Genomic DNA, 17,155 nt, shown 5'->3' on the forward strand with positions numbered 1-17,155 from the left:
ATATTTTATGGTTCAGTCAATTGTGCATATAATTGTTTTGTGAAAATAAGCATAAATTTAAATGTTGTAACTTATCTTACATCCGATTTCGATGACATTTTCAGCGTTATGTGACTTTGATTTTTCTCTATTCAAATCAACATTTTTTCTGGGGTGGACTTGACCTTTAAAAAGGGAAAGAATACAGAGAGGGCATTTACTGTATCGTCAAATGTAAAATAATTTTTACAAAGAAGCAACAAATGATGAAAAAAAATCATCCAATGATCATTAAACTCTTGTAAGATTGTATCAGATGAAATATAATTCACATTGGACCTTTACCAATGTTTAGATAGGCTTAAGTTGAATTTTATGTGTATTAAACTCATTGTTATGTGTTTTGCCTTTGATTTTTTTTTAAAGAAAACTATTTGGTTTGATATTTTTCTCATTTCTGTTCTCGTGATAATGTGGATTGTGAATGGATGAGATTGATAACCAGGAGAAAAAACAATCATAGCTCGGTAGGAGAGAGGGCAAGACAGAGAGAGGAGGGGAGGGGGTGTTAGGTGAGATGAAGAGAGGGAACAATGTTGGGGCAAGAAGGGGGCAAGTGAAAAAAGAGGGAGTGGAACATGTTAATGAGACAGTCATGAGCTGTACAATATGTTGTGTCTTTTTTGCTTTTACATATTTGCTTTGTAAATACATGTATATTACAGGTAAGCTTGATATTCAATTTAAAAAAAAAACCGGAGAGGGAAAGACGGAGAGAAAAAAAGGGGCAGGACAGAGACATGGGGGATCTGGAGAGGTAATAATGGAGGGGTGGGGCGGAGGGCAAGAGAGAGGGATAGCAAGGGGGTGGAGATGAAAATTATTCATCTAAATCCTGTTATCCTCTGATCCTACAGAAAGTCATTTATCAAATATGAAAATTCTTTAGCTCCACTCTCCTAAAAATGCAATTTTTAAATGGGATATTCATTAAAAACAAAAAAATATTGTACGGGGAGGGGGGTTAAATAAATGAATTTCCGGAATGAAAAGATGCCTCATTTATACAGATTAGTATCCATTTTCCTATATCTCGTCCTTTCACTGTAAAAAAATTAGATTGTTTGCTAAAAGTATGTCCTCCGTAACACTGCCAATCTGCACACTTCCATAAACTCAGAAAACTCTTCCCACCCATGTACAAAACAGAATTTGTAATTCTATAAACCTATCATGAAATCCAGTGTCTTTATTCTGGTGTCACAAGAGCTTTGTCTTGGGCACTCATCTGTACAGCATTTTAATGAATATGCAATGGGGGTGCCAGCGCAGGATCCCAATTTAATTTCATCAATATCTCCCTTGTCCAGCTTTTTACTAAATAAAGATTCAGCGATGATGACCAGACAATGAAATAAATATCTTGTTGCAGGAAATTGATGTAATCTTACAAAACAAACTACTTAAGTATGACAAAGTGGGGAAATAGTATCAGCTGAGCTCTGATTTACGAGTACCAGGCAGCTGTCAGATACTGAAACGGTCTCTTGAAAATCGCTGTTCTGAAATGACTTGGAGGTTTGAGCTTTTTTGTAAGACGGAAAAAATAATGCATTTTTAGCAATGGGAAAAGAAGCACCATAAACACTAATAACTGAAGAATTTGTACCTTATTTCAGGTTTCAATTATGAAATAAATGATATTTTTGTGACTGTTTAACCTATGTATACACTCATACTACACATCATAAGATGGTAAAATGGTCTATTTTCTAGATAGACCATTTTACCATCTTACCCGAATGCACAACATACTTAGCGATTTTCGAGATAGACCGTTTTACCATCTGACAGCGACGATTCAAAGATCTCAATTAAGAAGGTTAAAAGGTTTATGTAAAAGATAGCTCATTTTACCTCCAAACGATATTACCGACAATGGGATAACTCAAAGATAGACCATTTTACTATCAAATCTGAAGGAAAAGTACAAGAAAGTACCAAGATAGCAGAAATTATCTCTAAATCAAGACATGATGGGATTTTCTAGATCAGAAAGAGCGCCCTCACATTACGAGGAAAGTGAATTTACCTCAAGAAGTAAAATTTTTGAGTTCAGACCGTGTTACCATCTAACGGCCGCAGTACAATTTAGAATTGTTTAACCCAACTGCTATTTTTGTTCTTTTTTTCCAACCCAGTGATATATGTTCTTTTCACACTCACTTTGGTTTCAAAATCAGATACCAGTGTCTGCCCAACAGATATGGCAATCCTCTGGTAAAACGTGATTTAACAAGCCAGAAAGTAAATCACAACTACTGGGCACGCTCACTCTTCTTTTTTTCACACTTCTCCCACTACACCTTTTCCACTTTATCCACAATCATTTCTTCATCACTCAGTTCTTTCTTCTCTCCTTCTGTTTTAAAATACTGAAATCGGGGGGGGGGGGGGGGGGGCACTACTACTTTTATTATGTAAAATTTCATTCTCCACATGATTTCATGTAATCTTTTTTTCTTATATTTTAACTTGCTGGTTTTTCACAGAAAAAGTACAAATTTATGTTTTCATGTTCCTGGATGATTGGCGGGTCCCAATGACGTGACCTTATCCCCTCCCCCCATGTTTGTCCTCACAAAAAATATCCAGTTGCTGTTTGAACCGTCATCCATGTACTTTCAAACACATTAATCTTTAGCTCATATACTTCCTTTCATTTTCTTTAGCCTCTAGACAAGAGAAACCCATGAATGCATCTTGAACTGCTGTGGTTGTACTGTGGTTTTATTCCATAATTGCAATCATATCTGATAGAGAATTTCACTGCGTGAAAAGGCATTTTATGTTGAGCTTCTCAGAAACGAATCGATGACCAATTTTGCAAGTTCAATGTCATGAAGATGAGATCATCCAATGATGTGATATCACTGGACTAAAGACAGTTTGTCTGCATGGTGTGTGTGGATGACGACCAACAGTGTGGATGGATGTTGGTTTGGCGGTTTAGTTGCGGAGCATACGGTCCTTCCATTTCTTGAGTGGTCCATGTTCGGGATGGTACTGGACGCTGACTCCATCAACAACCAGCTTGCCCTCGCTGCGCAACCTCTCGTAGTCGTCCTTCTTCCATTTGGTGAATCCCCACTTGTTGGACAAGAAGATCTGATAAAGGAAACAGAATTACAACCGAATAGTATCATACCATCATGATTTATGTTTCTGTAAAAGTAAAAAAAAAATTATATAAACAAGTGGGTATTTATGATTTAATTCATGTAATAATTTGTTTTGTCTTAAACAACGAAGCAACTGATGTAAATCAAGCTAATGAAAATGTGCCCAGGAAAATATAGCAAGTTCATATCTTTTTGCTGTTTTAATTAAATTTTTATGTTAGTTTTCAAAGTGTTGTGCATCAACTAAATAGACTAAATAATAATTCCAATCTCTAAATCAGTCATACAAATATTGCCAATGACTGAGATAACAATAGGGACAGTGATTTTCCGCGATCGCGGAAAACGGACGGAATTCACGGAAAAGGCCTTTTGAAACGGAAAGTGGCATTTCAAACGGAAAATCACGGAAAACGTATTTTCCCTCAAAATACACAGAATAGCAACAGAAATTACTCCAAAATAACAACAAAATGAGAATATTAAATGGCCACAAAACCCCAGAAAACACGATCTCACTTCGCTACAATCATGACAATTCACACATCGTGATTGCTCTCGACATCAGCACACTCGATAGTACCCCGCGATCGTACCCGGCCGGCCGGGTTGAGCTTCACATCGCTTCAGATCGCTCAACTGCACGGTCGTGTGTTGCTGCCCTCTACGTTTGAAGATGTAACAGCACGATATCGTGGTCTTAAAATCCAAGATGGCGGATTGGTGAAAGTCGTTGACTGATGATAACGATGTCCAAAAAACCCCAAAATTATCGATGAAATTTAATTTCACCGTAAAATAATGCTAATTATGTGAAAGGTGAGGATGTATGCATGCTAAATCAGTTTGAAAAATCATTAAATACACCAGCATAGATCCGATTAGAACGGATTCTATTGTGTTGTTGGTACAGTAGCAGATACAAATTTTGGCCAGTGCGAGTGTATGCGCTTTGATTTTGCTATTCAATGTGTAAACGGAATTGTCACTTTTCCGTGTGTACAACGTCTATGGGGAAACAGAATTTCCGTTTTCTGACGTGCTGAAACGGAATTTGAGATTTTCTGAAACGGAAAAGGCCATTTTTTGAAACGGAAAATCACTGTCCCTATAACAATGATACAGAATCCATGATACTACCTTCAATGCATGCAAAAATTTACACTGTATTATTTTATGTCTAAGGTGATGAAAGCGATTGCCTAACTGCCCTCAAAATTCTGCTATAGTGGTTCCAAAGAGAGAGAAAAAAAATAGTAGTCTGACCTCCTGAGGGCTGCATTCCCTTCATTGTGACAATAGGGATTTTTCGCTTCACGATGTACAGAGGAATGAAGAGTACAGTAAATGTATTGTCAAATGACAAAGAACAGCTGGGTGGTCTTTGCCAAAAACTGGTAAACCGGAACAGAAGACGAAAACTTGCAAATATGTCATTTGTCATAAGTCGAGGATGACCTGCCGTTTTGATTTACCAATTTTCAACAAAGACTTCTTAGTTGTTCTGTGTCATGAAGAGCATTTGACAATGTGTTTTCTGTTCTTCAATCTCTGTGCTGTGAGAAACTGTTGATGGGGTGGATACTAACCTTCTGACGTCCTGGGAACTTGAACTTAGCCCTCCTGAGAGCTTCATGTGCAGCAGCCTTGTTGCTCTCCTTGGTCCTGACAGACATGATGGTCTGGCCGATGTGAACACGGGCTACGGTACCCTGGGGCTTGCCAAAAGCTCCACGCATTCCAGTCTGAAGCCTATTAATATACAGACATGTAAAACAGCAACATTAATGTTACATGGAAATCAATAAAGATACAGACTGCACAGCCAAACATGTCACATCATTCTAGAGATAGGAATATTCTGTTAAATGGAAATAACCCCCCCCCCCCAATAAAAAAATCTATTCTGGTTCTTTCATTGAAATTACCTTTGCAAAACAGAATTGTTTTTGCTGTATGCATTTTCTATGACAAAAAGGGATTTCCATTCAAGATGAAGTTTGCAACAGAGAAAGACAGTTTTGAAACAGAAAATCACTGTCCCTATACATTGATCATACAAGAGCGAACTGGAAAGCTGTACAACCCTGCTTGCATTACATAGTAAGGTATCATTGTGATCATGCAGATAAGCATTTTCTTTCCAAAAGTTTGTATTGGCAGACTTAAATCCATTCCAACTAACTAGCTTTAACTCTTTTTTGGAGGCAAAAAAAAGAAGTACAAAAGTGGAAAAATTGTACTATCAAAAGTGCAGAGAATCCTTTTAAAAAAGTGGAAGTAGACAAAAGCAAAGCAATATTTAGGCCCATGGCTCTGAAGATAACTTAGTAAAATGGCTCCATGTGTCAGACATGGATGAAAGTCTGATTCGTGAACATGTTTTTTCTACCACCATCAATCGTCTGGTATGGTTACCAACTCACCTATCAGCTCCAGCACACGACAACATTTTGTTGATGCGGATGACGTGGAATGGGTGGAGTCGTATCCTGATGTGGAAGGCATCCTTACCGCAGTTCTTCACCATGTACTTGTTGGCACAGATGCGACCAGCCTCGAGGGCTTCGGAGGACAGCTGCTCCCATTCATCAGACACAAGATGGATGCACAGAGGAAACTCATCAACCAGAGCCTTCTTGCGACCCAAGTCAAAGATACGGATCTTGGGGTCTGCAAGACGGAGAAAACAAAGTACAGGTTAACATCCATTACTAGAGTGATAAGATTAATCTATTGCCCATGTAGGCCTACATGTCGATCCAACCTTGGCTGAAATTAGATGAACGATAGATGAGAGATTAACTGGCACACATTTTGCTTTGAACAAGAGCACCAAAAGAACCAAACAACAACAACAACAATTTGACAGTTTTTTTTAACAAAGTTCAAACAGGAAAACTATTTCAATCATGCTTCCATATTTAGTGTTAAGTAACATAATTGAGCTGATTTACTCACCTGGGACACCACGGCAGAACCTGGATTTGGGATAGGGCTTGTTCTTGCAGTAGCGGTAACTGTAGATGAAAACCAATTCAACATTTTTTTTATTTGGAAATTTATATGTGCATGGTTGCAAAATAAGCAAGTTAGTGGGTAATTTACAAATATATAACTAACAAAACATAAAAATGTCATTTTTTAGTTGATTAGGATATAAATTCCTACACTGCCCTTGTAAAACAAAGATTGATTCCTCTTTAAATAATTCAATGAAATGCAGGACTTCTCATACCATGGCACATACATGTACTGTGCCATCAACCCCCCCCCCCACGGCACATTCCATGGTATCAATTGCACACCTAAACGAATAACTGCATACAGAGGTCTTGACATCACCATGTAAAATTAAACTTGCAATGATTCAACAATCATTCCTCAACATATCTTGACAAACTTATTTGCAATATAAAAAATCTGACTTCGCCACATGCAGACCACACAAGTTTTTACTACTTTAGGAACCACAAGAAAATTCAATTCTCCAGATGTTCTTTTTCCTGTTCAATTCCATCAAATCGTGATCTAAAGTCCTTTCCCCAGAAAAAAATAAGATCTGTGTTCTGTCTTATCCGAACACAAGTAAACTAGTCATGCTAGTCTACATTCGAATGGCTTAGGCCAAGTAAAAAAAGAAAGTAGTTGATCGTCCTCGCGCGCATCTATTTTGGCCGCCGCATGGAAATTTTTGATATTTACTATTTTCAAAAATTGGCTAAAAAAAAAAAAAAAATCGTGATGTTCCTTTTTTGATGTTCCCTTTTTGATGTTCCCTTTTTCATTGCAGCATCAATTTTCTTGATATTTACTATTTTTATGGCTGCTGAATAGCGAAAAAAATCACAAAATTGGCGAGCGATTTGCTCTCATTTGCTTTGGGATCTCTCTCGCAACTTCAAAAACAATTGCAAAGTCCGATATCGCCGTAACTGCAAGAAAGAAAAAAATTCTGATTTGGTTTTCTATTAGAATTTTGAAGATACCATCATAAATTAGCAAGAAAATAAAGTTTGCAAACTCGGGGAAGATCACGGATTTCTTCATTTTTAGTGCATTTTCGGGGACCCCGCTTCTTGAATCTGAACTAATCCGTCGTGTGCTTTGGAAATATGGCGCAGAAAAATCAATTTTAGTGACGTAAATTTGTATTTCGGCGGGTTTTTTGGTGAGTGATAGCACCTATACTTCGATGTGTGTTACGGTGATTGACTGTGCTTGTTGTGACTCTGTTGGGTAATGCATTGTGTGCGCGCTGGGATGATGTAATTGACTGTGCTGGCGCAACGTGTGAATTTTAAAATCAATTGAGTTTTCTAACGTCAGCAGGCAGTGCATTGAATATTCAAAAAATAATTTCAAGTGGGTTTGAAGATTGAAAATCATTAATGGGATTCCAAGAAGTGCCAATTCTGTTCAAATTTGATAAACTTTATTCTTCCTTGAGCTATTCAATTTGATGGAAAATTGTAAAACTAAAAATTAGTTAGTAAATATATCTAACACTTAGAGTTACAAACATGAAATAATAAACATTATGTGAACAATTAACAATTCAATCATCATTTAACATTTGATATCAATTAGAAAATGAATAAAAATTGAACAGTATTAAACAACATGTTAATGAATATACAAGCAGCTGGAAAACTGCGATGCGAAACCATGCCCAGAGCTAAAAAGAGATTGGCTCTGGAAAACTAAACATGGCTCCATGGTAATGAAAATGACCCCACCCCCATGCTTTTTTTACCTTTACAATATATATAGGCCTATATTAATATAGAATAATGTTTAAATCATTCACTTGACATGAACGTTTTGTTTTACAATACAGTACCGGTATACATCAGTATAAATACATCAATAGATTTTTATCGCATAATACATTTTCCATAGATTTCCAATCAATTGTATGTATGCATACATTTCTACTCATTTATTATTAATATTAAGCATGCATCGATCACATATTTCGAGCTTGACATGGCCTGACAACCATTAGAATAAAAAATAGCAAAAAAAATAGTAAATAGTAAGGACCTCCCTCATCATTGATGTCAAAAATGGGCCGAGAAAATGCCTCCTTGTTTTTAAAAAAAATAGTAAGATAGCAAATAGTAAGGACCTCCCTCATCACCGCTCTCAAAAAACCCGGACGATCAACTACTTTCTTTTTTTACTTGGCCTTAAAGGTATTGTTCAACTTTGTGAGCAGCCAATTTAAAAAATTCTCAAACCAAGATGAAACATGTGTACAAGTGCATGTATTAGAACTAATAAACCCTGAAAACAACCATTATTGAGAATGAAAAGCTAAAACTACAAGGCAAACCCCAATTTTGTAAATAGGCGTCTTATAGACACCTAAACAGTATACACAAGTGTATGGGATGAAATTAAGATGGTGTTTCCGGTCACTTTATTTCAATTTTTTCTGGGCTTCATTTTTGTAACATCACTACCACAGGTGACAAGTGTGATCTTCTAGCTCAGATTTTTAAAAAGTCAAACCAATGTTAACAGTTTCACACCGTCCGATTACCACTACCAGTACCTGCATACGTCCACCAATATTTTCATTACAAGTGTCTCGGTCACCAGTAGAGGCGCTGGTCAGAAAATTGGGATCGTCCCAGTTTACAGGGACTGTCTCGGTTTATAAGGATTTCTTCACACAAGAAATCTAGGAATGTTCATTCACCCGTCAAGTGCCGACACCAATCAAGTGTGCTAGTCAATGTAAACATATCAGGTTTCATAAAAAGATTATTGGAAGACGGTAAATCATGAAAAATAGACGGTGAACTGGGGGGAATTGAGGTCACTGAATCTATTTTTAGCACTCTCAATTTTCCGTAATTGCTGTCTTTGTCCCGTAGGGGGAAGTGAAAAAAAAAAACGTCCCCATAAACAAGGACCATGAGGAGTCTCAATTTATCAAGACATGATTTGTCTTGCCGTAGTTTATGAGGATATCCTTGTTTTCTGGGACAATCCCAATTTTTGGACCAGCGCCTCTACTGGTCACATTTAGATGTCAATTTACCCACTGCTTTTCAAAATATCCTAACCAGGAACGGCTGTATTTTGGTTTTGATCTTGACGTCATTGATCTAGATCCATAATCGATTCGCGAATCGCTTGGAGTTGGATTCGCCGTGTGCCATTGTTGATATGGAGAAATGGACTGAAGTTAGCAACCAGATCATGCAAACATGTGTTGAACAAACTGCCAGCTTGCCGAATGTGAATCTTTAGGTCATAAACTCCAGTCCATATCAACATGATGGCGAGCGGTGAAGCAAAGCGAAATTTGACCGAAGATTCGTACGATTGATGTCTTCGGTTCGAGATCGCAGTCAAATTACAGCCGTTACCGCTCACAACATAAGCTGTGGTTATACGTATACTTATATTGACATCGAAATGTGACTGAGACTTGTCATGACATTTGGGAACAAGTATTGGTGATGAGGTACGTACTAATGCTGGTAATCGGCCGGTGCGAAACTGCATATTAGCGCCCCGTGTCCCTTCCTGTCATGCCTGTGTGTGTGAGTGACTGTGACCTGTGTGCCAATGTCAATGAACAGAATGATGCCATAACTTGTAAGTTTTGAAGGACCTGGCACCCTCTCAAACACGCCACATTAATCTATTTGATACAATAAGACTCGTATAAGGAGCTTCTCTATTTATTCATATTATTTGGTAAGATCGTGTGTAGGGTTGATAATATATATTCTGTAAGTTAGTTTTGACTTTTGTACACGTACCATCTTGCTGGCCGGCGTCCCATCTTCGGTTTCTGCAAGATTAAAGAGAAATCATTACTAGATATATACATTCATGTATTAATAAGATACTGATAGTTATGTCATTATTGATAAAAGTTTTAGTTATGGTGGGATTGAGAAGATTTTCATTGATTTTCAGGGAGTATCTACGATCTGTTGTATACCTTGAATGAGACAGGCTCACGAAAAGGCTGAACAGTGATTTGCGGATCTTAAATTTGTTTTACGGTCTAAGTTTATTTCTGAAAATTTTAATCATGAAATTTACTCATAATAATTTACTAAATTTATTTGTAAAAAATTAAATAAATTTAAATTGATTTTTGACATTAATAATTTTCAATAAAACAACATATTTCTGCAATCCATTATCGCATCATCAATAGACGATTTGGCAACTATTCATAAAAAGTTACGCTCTAGTATTTCCAGGTTGCGAATGTATGGTACTGGCAAATAGCAAAATAGAAAATGGTTTGCAAATTTAAACATGATAGTATCTTACAGATCGAGTGACCCTCAGAAATAGTGTTAGGGGGCTTTTCAGGTAAAAGGCAATAAAGTTAATTCATTTTGTAGTTCAATTATTGCATTTTATACAGTTTCAATAAATATTTAAGGTGATGTCTTCTTTAAAAAAAGAAGAAGAAAAGATGTATATCTCACCCCATACTCTGTTTAGATTGAGATCATGTACGTATGTTGAATTATATTTTGCAAAATTATAACTGTGATCGAGTTTGATTCATGGAAGATGTGCGCGAATGTGAAGTGTATTTCTTCTACTGTGTGAACCTAAACCCTGTTATCTCACAAAACCACCACTACGTAAACCACAACAAAATATCAAAAATGAAATCGAGGCTTGATTTGAATGGATTTTCATTTCTATTAATTGACACAGACAAAAGAATCATGTTCTTCATTGACCCTTTATTTCTGCCGCTACGTACATGACGGCATATATATATAAATAAATATATATATATATATATATTTGTATCTTATTCTTTCTCCTTGTCCCCCGTCCATTGTTCTGTTGGTTTTTTGTTTTTTTTATCATCAATGACCATGCATTTATTTTCCACATGTTCAGCGATTTTCTTACTATTTACGTTCCCTTGATTCGAATGATCATTTTCCAAGTTCACATTATATTATGTTATTTACATTAATTACGTATTCGAGAGATCAGCGTCCAACAAGCCAAGCTTCTAAGCTGGTCTCTCTTTTCATTTCACTCCTTTCTTTTTTAACATACACACGAATACCCATGGTTTTAAGAATGTTAAGTTTTATAAAATGATGATATAAACTGTATCGTATTTTGTTTGCATAATTTCCCAATCTTTGCAAATGTAATTAAGGTCGTTACTTTTGTTCATTTTTGTAATTGTATTTATGTATTTTTGACTTTTATGTGAAAAAAATGGAAAGAAAAGAAATGAAATAAATCAAATCAATTAATCATAAATATATATAAATAAATATATATATATATATAAACTAAAAACTTTGGTAAATCCCATTTCATTTCAATGATCTTTCTTTTGTCAATTTGTGACTTTGGATTCTGAAACCAATTTATGTGAGCACTCTATGATCCAATCTCTTAATTATTGCCATGTGCTTAGTAGGAGCGGTTTTATGGGGGATTGGCGGTTTGGGGACTGACGCCCCCCCCCCAAAAAAAAAAAAATAAAAAAAAAAAAAAATAATAATAATAATAACAATAAAAATAAAAATCGACCACAAAGAAAAGAGAAGTAGTAGGCCCACAGTGGCGTACCGTACGTGGGTCACGGCATTCGGGGCACCAGCAAAAACTTTGAGTCACTTATGAATTAATGAGCGCGAAGCGCGCTGTTGCCAGGTATAGTGACCTAATAGAACCATATTAAGGACGGTGCCATTAAAAGAATTTGTATCTCACTGATCAAATAATGAGAGCGCGAAGTGCAAGTTGAAAATTTTCTCATTATGAAAGATTTCTGCCTAAATGAGACAGAAAATCGTGTACAACTCTTGAACGCACACACAGGTCACGGAGTGACCCTGAGTGCAAACAGCTGACTGTGTTACAACGTAGGGGTGATACATTTTCGCAATAGGTGTGATCAAACTCACTGGAGGGACTTTAATTCACTTATAACAAAGAAATGTGTACTGAGTACTCCTGTTGAATGCTCTGATGAAAATTATATGAGTTTCACATTCATTTGAACGGGAGGACAAGATTATTGTATATATCGAGTGCATTATCCATAAATCATACTACCATTGCGACCCCTGCCCGGCCGATGGTTCAGGCATGACGATCCTGAGTGACGTCACCGATAGAGACCTCAAATGCCAGGACAGCCTATTCGACAACTAACTTCATCTAGTAAAAAACACGTATTGAAGATATCCAATGGAAAATGGCTTTAATTTTCATAAAATATACATTCCGTTCCTCAATAAATCTTTAACCCCGTCGTTAACTGCCCATTCATTCTCGAGCAATGGGGGAATGAATACAGAGTGTCTCAAAGTTTGTGTGAAAAAAGGTGCATTTTCCATAGAACTTCTGCCAAAAAGCAATGCGTAAGGGAAAGATTAGCCCCAAAACACGAATAGATGAGTTAATCAAATGGAATGAATCATAAAAATCAGTGAAATATAGTTTCTCCTGTACTCATTACTGAATACCCCGACTTGATACGATTAATTTTTCCCCCTCTCCATCAACTTTTAAGAAAAAGGGTGCATATTTTCATAAAAATATCATGTGTTATATCGACGGACGCCCGTGCGTACGAGCAGGAGGAAGCCAAATGTCTCGTATTTTTCATAATGTATATTCAGACCTATAAAAAGGGACATTATGAGCAAATTTTGCGATCATGATACGGCCCTCTCTCACTAAACAAACAATGCGAACGCGAAGCGTGAGCTGAATTTTTTGTACATATTGTCAAACCAGAGGCAAATAGCCAAATTCAGGAATATGTGAGTGGGTCAGATTTTTTTTAGTCGGTAGGAAGCACCGTGTTTGTGTAAATGGTGCCTGCCAATGGGCTGATGTTACTAGCGGAATTCCGCAAGGGAGTCACCTCGGGCCCCGGGCCTGCTTTTTGTGATGTACATGATTTGCCAGATCAGATTTCGTCAAGTAATATTCATTTATTTGCAGATGATACGAAGATATATATAAAACATCATGGAGAGAATGACAATGATGCCGAGTTATTACAGGCAGACTGAGATCGTCTTGTTTCCTGGTCTGATCCAAGTGACTAACTAAAGTTCCAACCGGATAAATGTTGTGTACTTATTAATTGGAAAAAAGAATGATGAATTTAATGGGAATAATGGCTACACAATAACACATGACAATGTCACACATGATCTATCACAAGTTGAAACCAATAAAGATTTAGACATGATCATTTACACAAAGCTTAGTTTTGACCAACATTTCTTTTCCAGGCAAAGATCAATTAAAAGCCAATCTGATAAGAAGATTTGTTTATCTTTATGCACAAGAATTTTTTTTACTCCTATCATGAACCCACTCCTAGGTACATGCTTCTATATAAAGCCTTTATCAGGACCATATTTCTAGAGTATGCACATGCATGCCGTACTATGGAGTCCTTATTCTTGAAGAAACATCCACTAGAATAAAATGAATATTACTGACTGCCTTGCAACTTTTCTTTTTCCAAACTGACCTCCCTATATATTTTACCCCCGCTATACCCACTGCGAATCGAATATAACAATACTATTGCCATAAAATTAAAATTTTGACTCTAAACCTGTCCTGCGCTCCGAATTTCTTGTCATTCAGTGGATATATATATATATTTTAGAATATGGCTCTGTCGCTTACGGGCTATACTTCCTTATTGCGGTTAAACTTAGTTAAAACCAAACATATAGTTTAGAGTCAGGAGTGCCGATCCATGTTTCGGAAGGCAAGAGGAAGTAATTTTCGGCGCACTCGATGTGCGCGCCAAATGATAATGCCCGGGATGATGCAGAATTTTGCACGTGAAGCACACCGAATTTATATGGTTAATAGTATTTTGGTGGTTTTATAGCGCTTTCAGTTGTTTTTTTTTCAAGCACATTTTTGTCAAAATTATTGGGCAGGGCAAATGAATGAATGAATCTTTATTTCTTTTCAATTCCGATAACAACATCAGTAAATCATTTCAATACAAGTAAAGAACAAAAGTAAATACAAATAGAGATGTATAAGTATAAATCTCTATGTTCTCTATGAGTAAATAATCACAGAATAAGCACTACATTATTATGGAACATTATATCAGCATCTATGTGAGACAAAATAGAAAAGAAACGTGGTGACCTACTAAGAAGCTTAGCTTGTGGGCCATAGGCCACCATGATGTTATAAACTTTCTTAATCAATCAAGAACAAGCAAAAAAGTATGAAACAAATTGGGGTAAATAACCAAAGTACTGATATACATATTTACAAAAGATACACTAAAAAAAGTGGAAATGCACAATGCAAACAAATTCTAAAGATAATATATCTAAAGTATAAGAATTTGAAATTCAAAAAGAAGAAAGAAAAGAGGAAAAAAGGAAGAAAAATTTGCAAAATTAGCAGAGCTCTATTAAATCTGTGCATATGGGAAAAAGTCTTAGATAAGATATAACCAGCAGGCATTCGCGATCTGAATATATCTTCAGTAAATCTGTCTTCAACTTGTTTCTATAAACAGTAAGGCTAATTGATTCAATGAAGTAGGAAGGTAGTTACATAATTATTTTGACCCTATATAAGCAATTGTTAGCCGAAAACTGGTTTTGTCCAAATCGATATGTTTGCTGCATCCGCAATATTTTCATGGCGATCGCCCCTGCCCCCGTCCCATAATAGAAGCAACTGTATTCTCTACAATACTCTATTGTGTAGACTTTGTGTTTTCCATCAGGGCAGTAGACATTAGATTTGGATAGTATTCTTTTGCAGCCTATATGCATGTTGAGTATATCCCATTCAGTAATTTAACGATATTGCAGATGCACATTTATTTGGAAGTTCATAAAGTGATAGGTTTCACTACAATTGTTTTTCCCTGGTCCCCAAATTCCCTCGCAATATTTTGTATATTGACATTATAAAGCCCCATCTCCTGCCATGTTCTGTATCTAGGAGCCTATACATTCAACTTCTTAAAAACGCCTTCTTTCCCCTCCTTTATCGTTAAATAAGCCCTCATCTACATCTCTAACACCCATCTGGCCCCTGATGCATAATATAGGTGAATAATTGCCAAGCATTTTGAAAACGTGATTTTTGTTTCGTTCGCTTGCTACACCATCTCGCATTTTTAGAGATATTTGTTTATACGGGGGGGGGGGGGGGGGCAATCTGCTTGGTAAAGGCTATCCACAGTAGGTCATTTTCATGGTATTGAATAAACCAACGTAGAAAAACTCTCAATTCCCCTGGTCCTGGAAGCCCACCCCCCCAAAAAAAAAGTCTAGAACCGCGCCTGGTGCTGCAGCTTATAAAGATTATGAAGGTATAGTGTGTAAAAATATTATCAATTTTTACTGAGTGGAATTTGTGCATGCAGTGCCGGGGTGCGGTGCCCTTGTAAAGTTTGATCAGTTTCTTCGGAAACCCAATCTATCTAAACTCAAGTATACATGCACACATGCATGGTTTTTGTTTTTCAGGGTGAGGGAATTGTTATTTAAAAAATCACAACGAAAACCATTCCTATATAATCAAAGCAATATGTTTTTAAAATTTGACGGATTTGCAAAAATCAGTACCAACCAACCAACCAACAAACCTAATACACAATTAGTACGTGCAGGATTAGGGTGGGAGGGGCTGCTACCCGGCTCCATGGTCAGAAAGTAGCTAGGGGCTAATATAATGGAGCATCAGCATCATCCGCGGGATCGTCATTTTCTAGCTCGGCCTGCAAAATGCCACTTTTCGCTTTTGGTTTTTGCCTGCTTGCGATCATGAAAATAATAGGGTTTTAGGGTTCAAAGCATTAATATATGCCTATATCTTTATGGTTCTTTATGCCTCGACATCTCGTTTTTTTTCATTCAGCCCGGAGGGGGAGGCAGTCAAATGTATTGTTGTACACATGCGTGGCCAAATTATTTCCAAACACCCCCTAAACAAGTTTTTTGTCTGTGTGCAAAATAAAGGCCCTAAACCAAGTTTTTCGCCGGTCCGAAAATTTACACAATTTGGCTCCTAAACAAATTGTCGCCAGAATATGACCTCGGGGGAAAAACATACCCAAATCACGTCTGGCTATCTTTAAAAAAAAAACAAACATAGGGCTTATCTTAAAAACGTTTGAACCCGCGATTGACCCCATAGATTGACCAGTCTTTCAAAACCACCCTTTTTCTTGATCGGTGTTTCTTATACCCTTAACGAGTGGCCCGCTTCCAAAACTGAAAAAACACCCCTTTAAATGCGTTTTTTTTTGGGGGGGGGCACGCATGCGTAAAGCAGTTTATTTGACCTCCCCCGCCCCGGGGTTTTTTTTTCTAGCCGAGAGGCCGAGAGTCAATTCAAGCATACCGCCAATCAACCTATCGTGCCACTGATTTTCTTTTGATATGTTCATCGTACATACGGTACGTCGGCCGTCTCTTTGTCGCGAACAGCTGTTCGCAACATCAATGGAAAAGTGAAAAAAACCCGACTTTCTTCAGTGCGTCTTGAGTTGTCTAGATAGAAAGCGGCCAGAGAAGAAATATGGACTTTGAATTAGAAGAAGACAGGATGTAAGTACCTTAAAAATATCCGAAAAGTGCAATATAAAGTAGTGTAGTCACCCACACAAACGACGTCTAAAATCGGCGATTTAGTTTATGTGCAATTCTTATTATTCTATCACGAAAACGTGAAAATCTGTACAGCGATTGCGTGCTTGAAAGATTGCTCGCGCCACGCTAGGAAAGGAATTTATATCTAGACTTCATGCATTGAACTTTTTTTAAGCGTGCCAATTAAAGAATAGACAGGAATAATTGTCATTTCTTTGGATTTATTTAACAATTTCGGCCAAATCGTGGTTTTGGGAACCACTCGTAGATTTGTGTATGCACACTTGTGTACAAAGTGAATGGAGCTGTAGGTGGAAATAGCCTAGGGAACCGTGCGTGTGACTGAATAAAGCGCTGCTG

General features: G+C 37.0%; 2 protein-coding genes across 2 annotated transcripts in view; one reads left to right on the top strand and one right to left on the bottom strand.

Annotated features, from left to right (window-relative positions):
* Nucleotides 1-2,748: 2,748 nt before the first annotated feature.
* On the bottom strand, nucleotides 2,749-10,205 carry LOC121422403 (60S ribosomal protein L10-like). Its single transcript, XM_041617417.1, has 6 exons — nucleotides 10,129-10,205; nucleotides 9,944-9,975; nucleotides 6,123-6,181; nucleotides 5,588-5,834; nucleotides 4,751-4,913; nucleotides 2,749-3,147 (listed from the first exon to the last, which is right to left on the bottom strand). The coding sequence occupies exons 2-6, from the start codon at nucleotides 9,964-9,966 to the stop codon at nucleotides 2,989-2,991; spliced, it is 651 nt and encodes a 216-aa protein (XP_041473351.1). The 5' UTR covers nucleotides 9,967-9,975; nucleotides 10,129-10,205; the 3' UTR covers nucleotides 2,749-2,988.
* A 6,382-nt stretch (nucleotides 10,206-16,587) lies between these two features.
* Nucleotides 16,588-17,155, top strand: part of LOC121422806 (PRKCA-binding protein-like) — a 28,811-nt gene continuing 28,243 nt past the window's right edge. The window contains exon 1 of the mRNA XM_041618010.1: nucleotides 16,588-16,753. Within this exon, the coding sequence (XP_041473944.1) occupies nucleotides 16,725-16,753 (29 nt within the window). The 5' untranslated portion in view covers nucleotides 16,588-16,724. The remainder of the gene's footprint in view (nucleotides 16,754-17,155) is intronic.

The sequence above is a fragment of the Lytechinus variegatus genome, chromosome 10, assembly GCF_018143015.1.
Source record: "Lytechinus variegatus isolate NC3 chromosome 10, Lvar_3.0, whole genome shotgun sequence".
Taxonomy (NCBI): domain Eukaryota; kingdom Metazoa; phylum Echinodermata; class Echinoidea; order Temnopleuroida; family Toxopneustidae; genus Lytechinus; species Lytechinus variegatus.

What these genes read in the sequence shown, in the direction of transcription:
- LOC121422403 (XM_041617417.1), bottom strand. Translation starts at nt 9,966, where the DNA reads ATGGGACGCCGGCCAGCAAGATG. An exon ending in GTTCTGCCGTGGTGTCCCAG is followed by an intron (nt 5,835 to 6,122) that starts GTGAGTAAATCA and finishes TCCGTCTTGCAG; the next exon opens with ACCCCAAGATCCGTATCTTT. An exon ending in TCGTGTGCTGGAGCTGATAG is followed by an intron (nt 4,914 to 5,587) that starts GTGAGTTGGTAA and finishes GTATATTAATAG; the next exon opens with GCTTCAGACTGGAATGCGTG.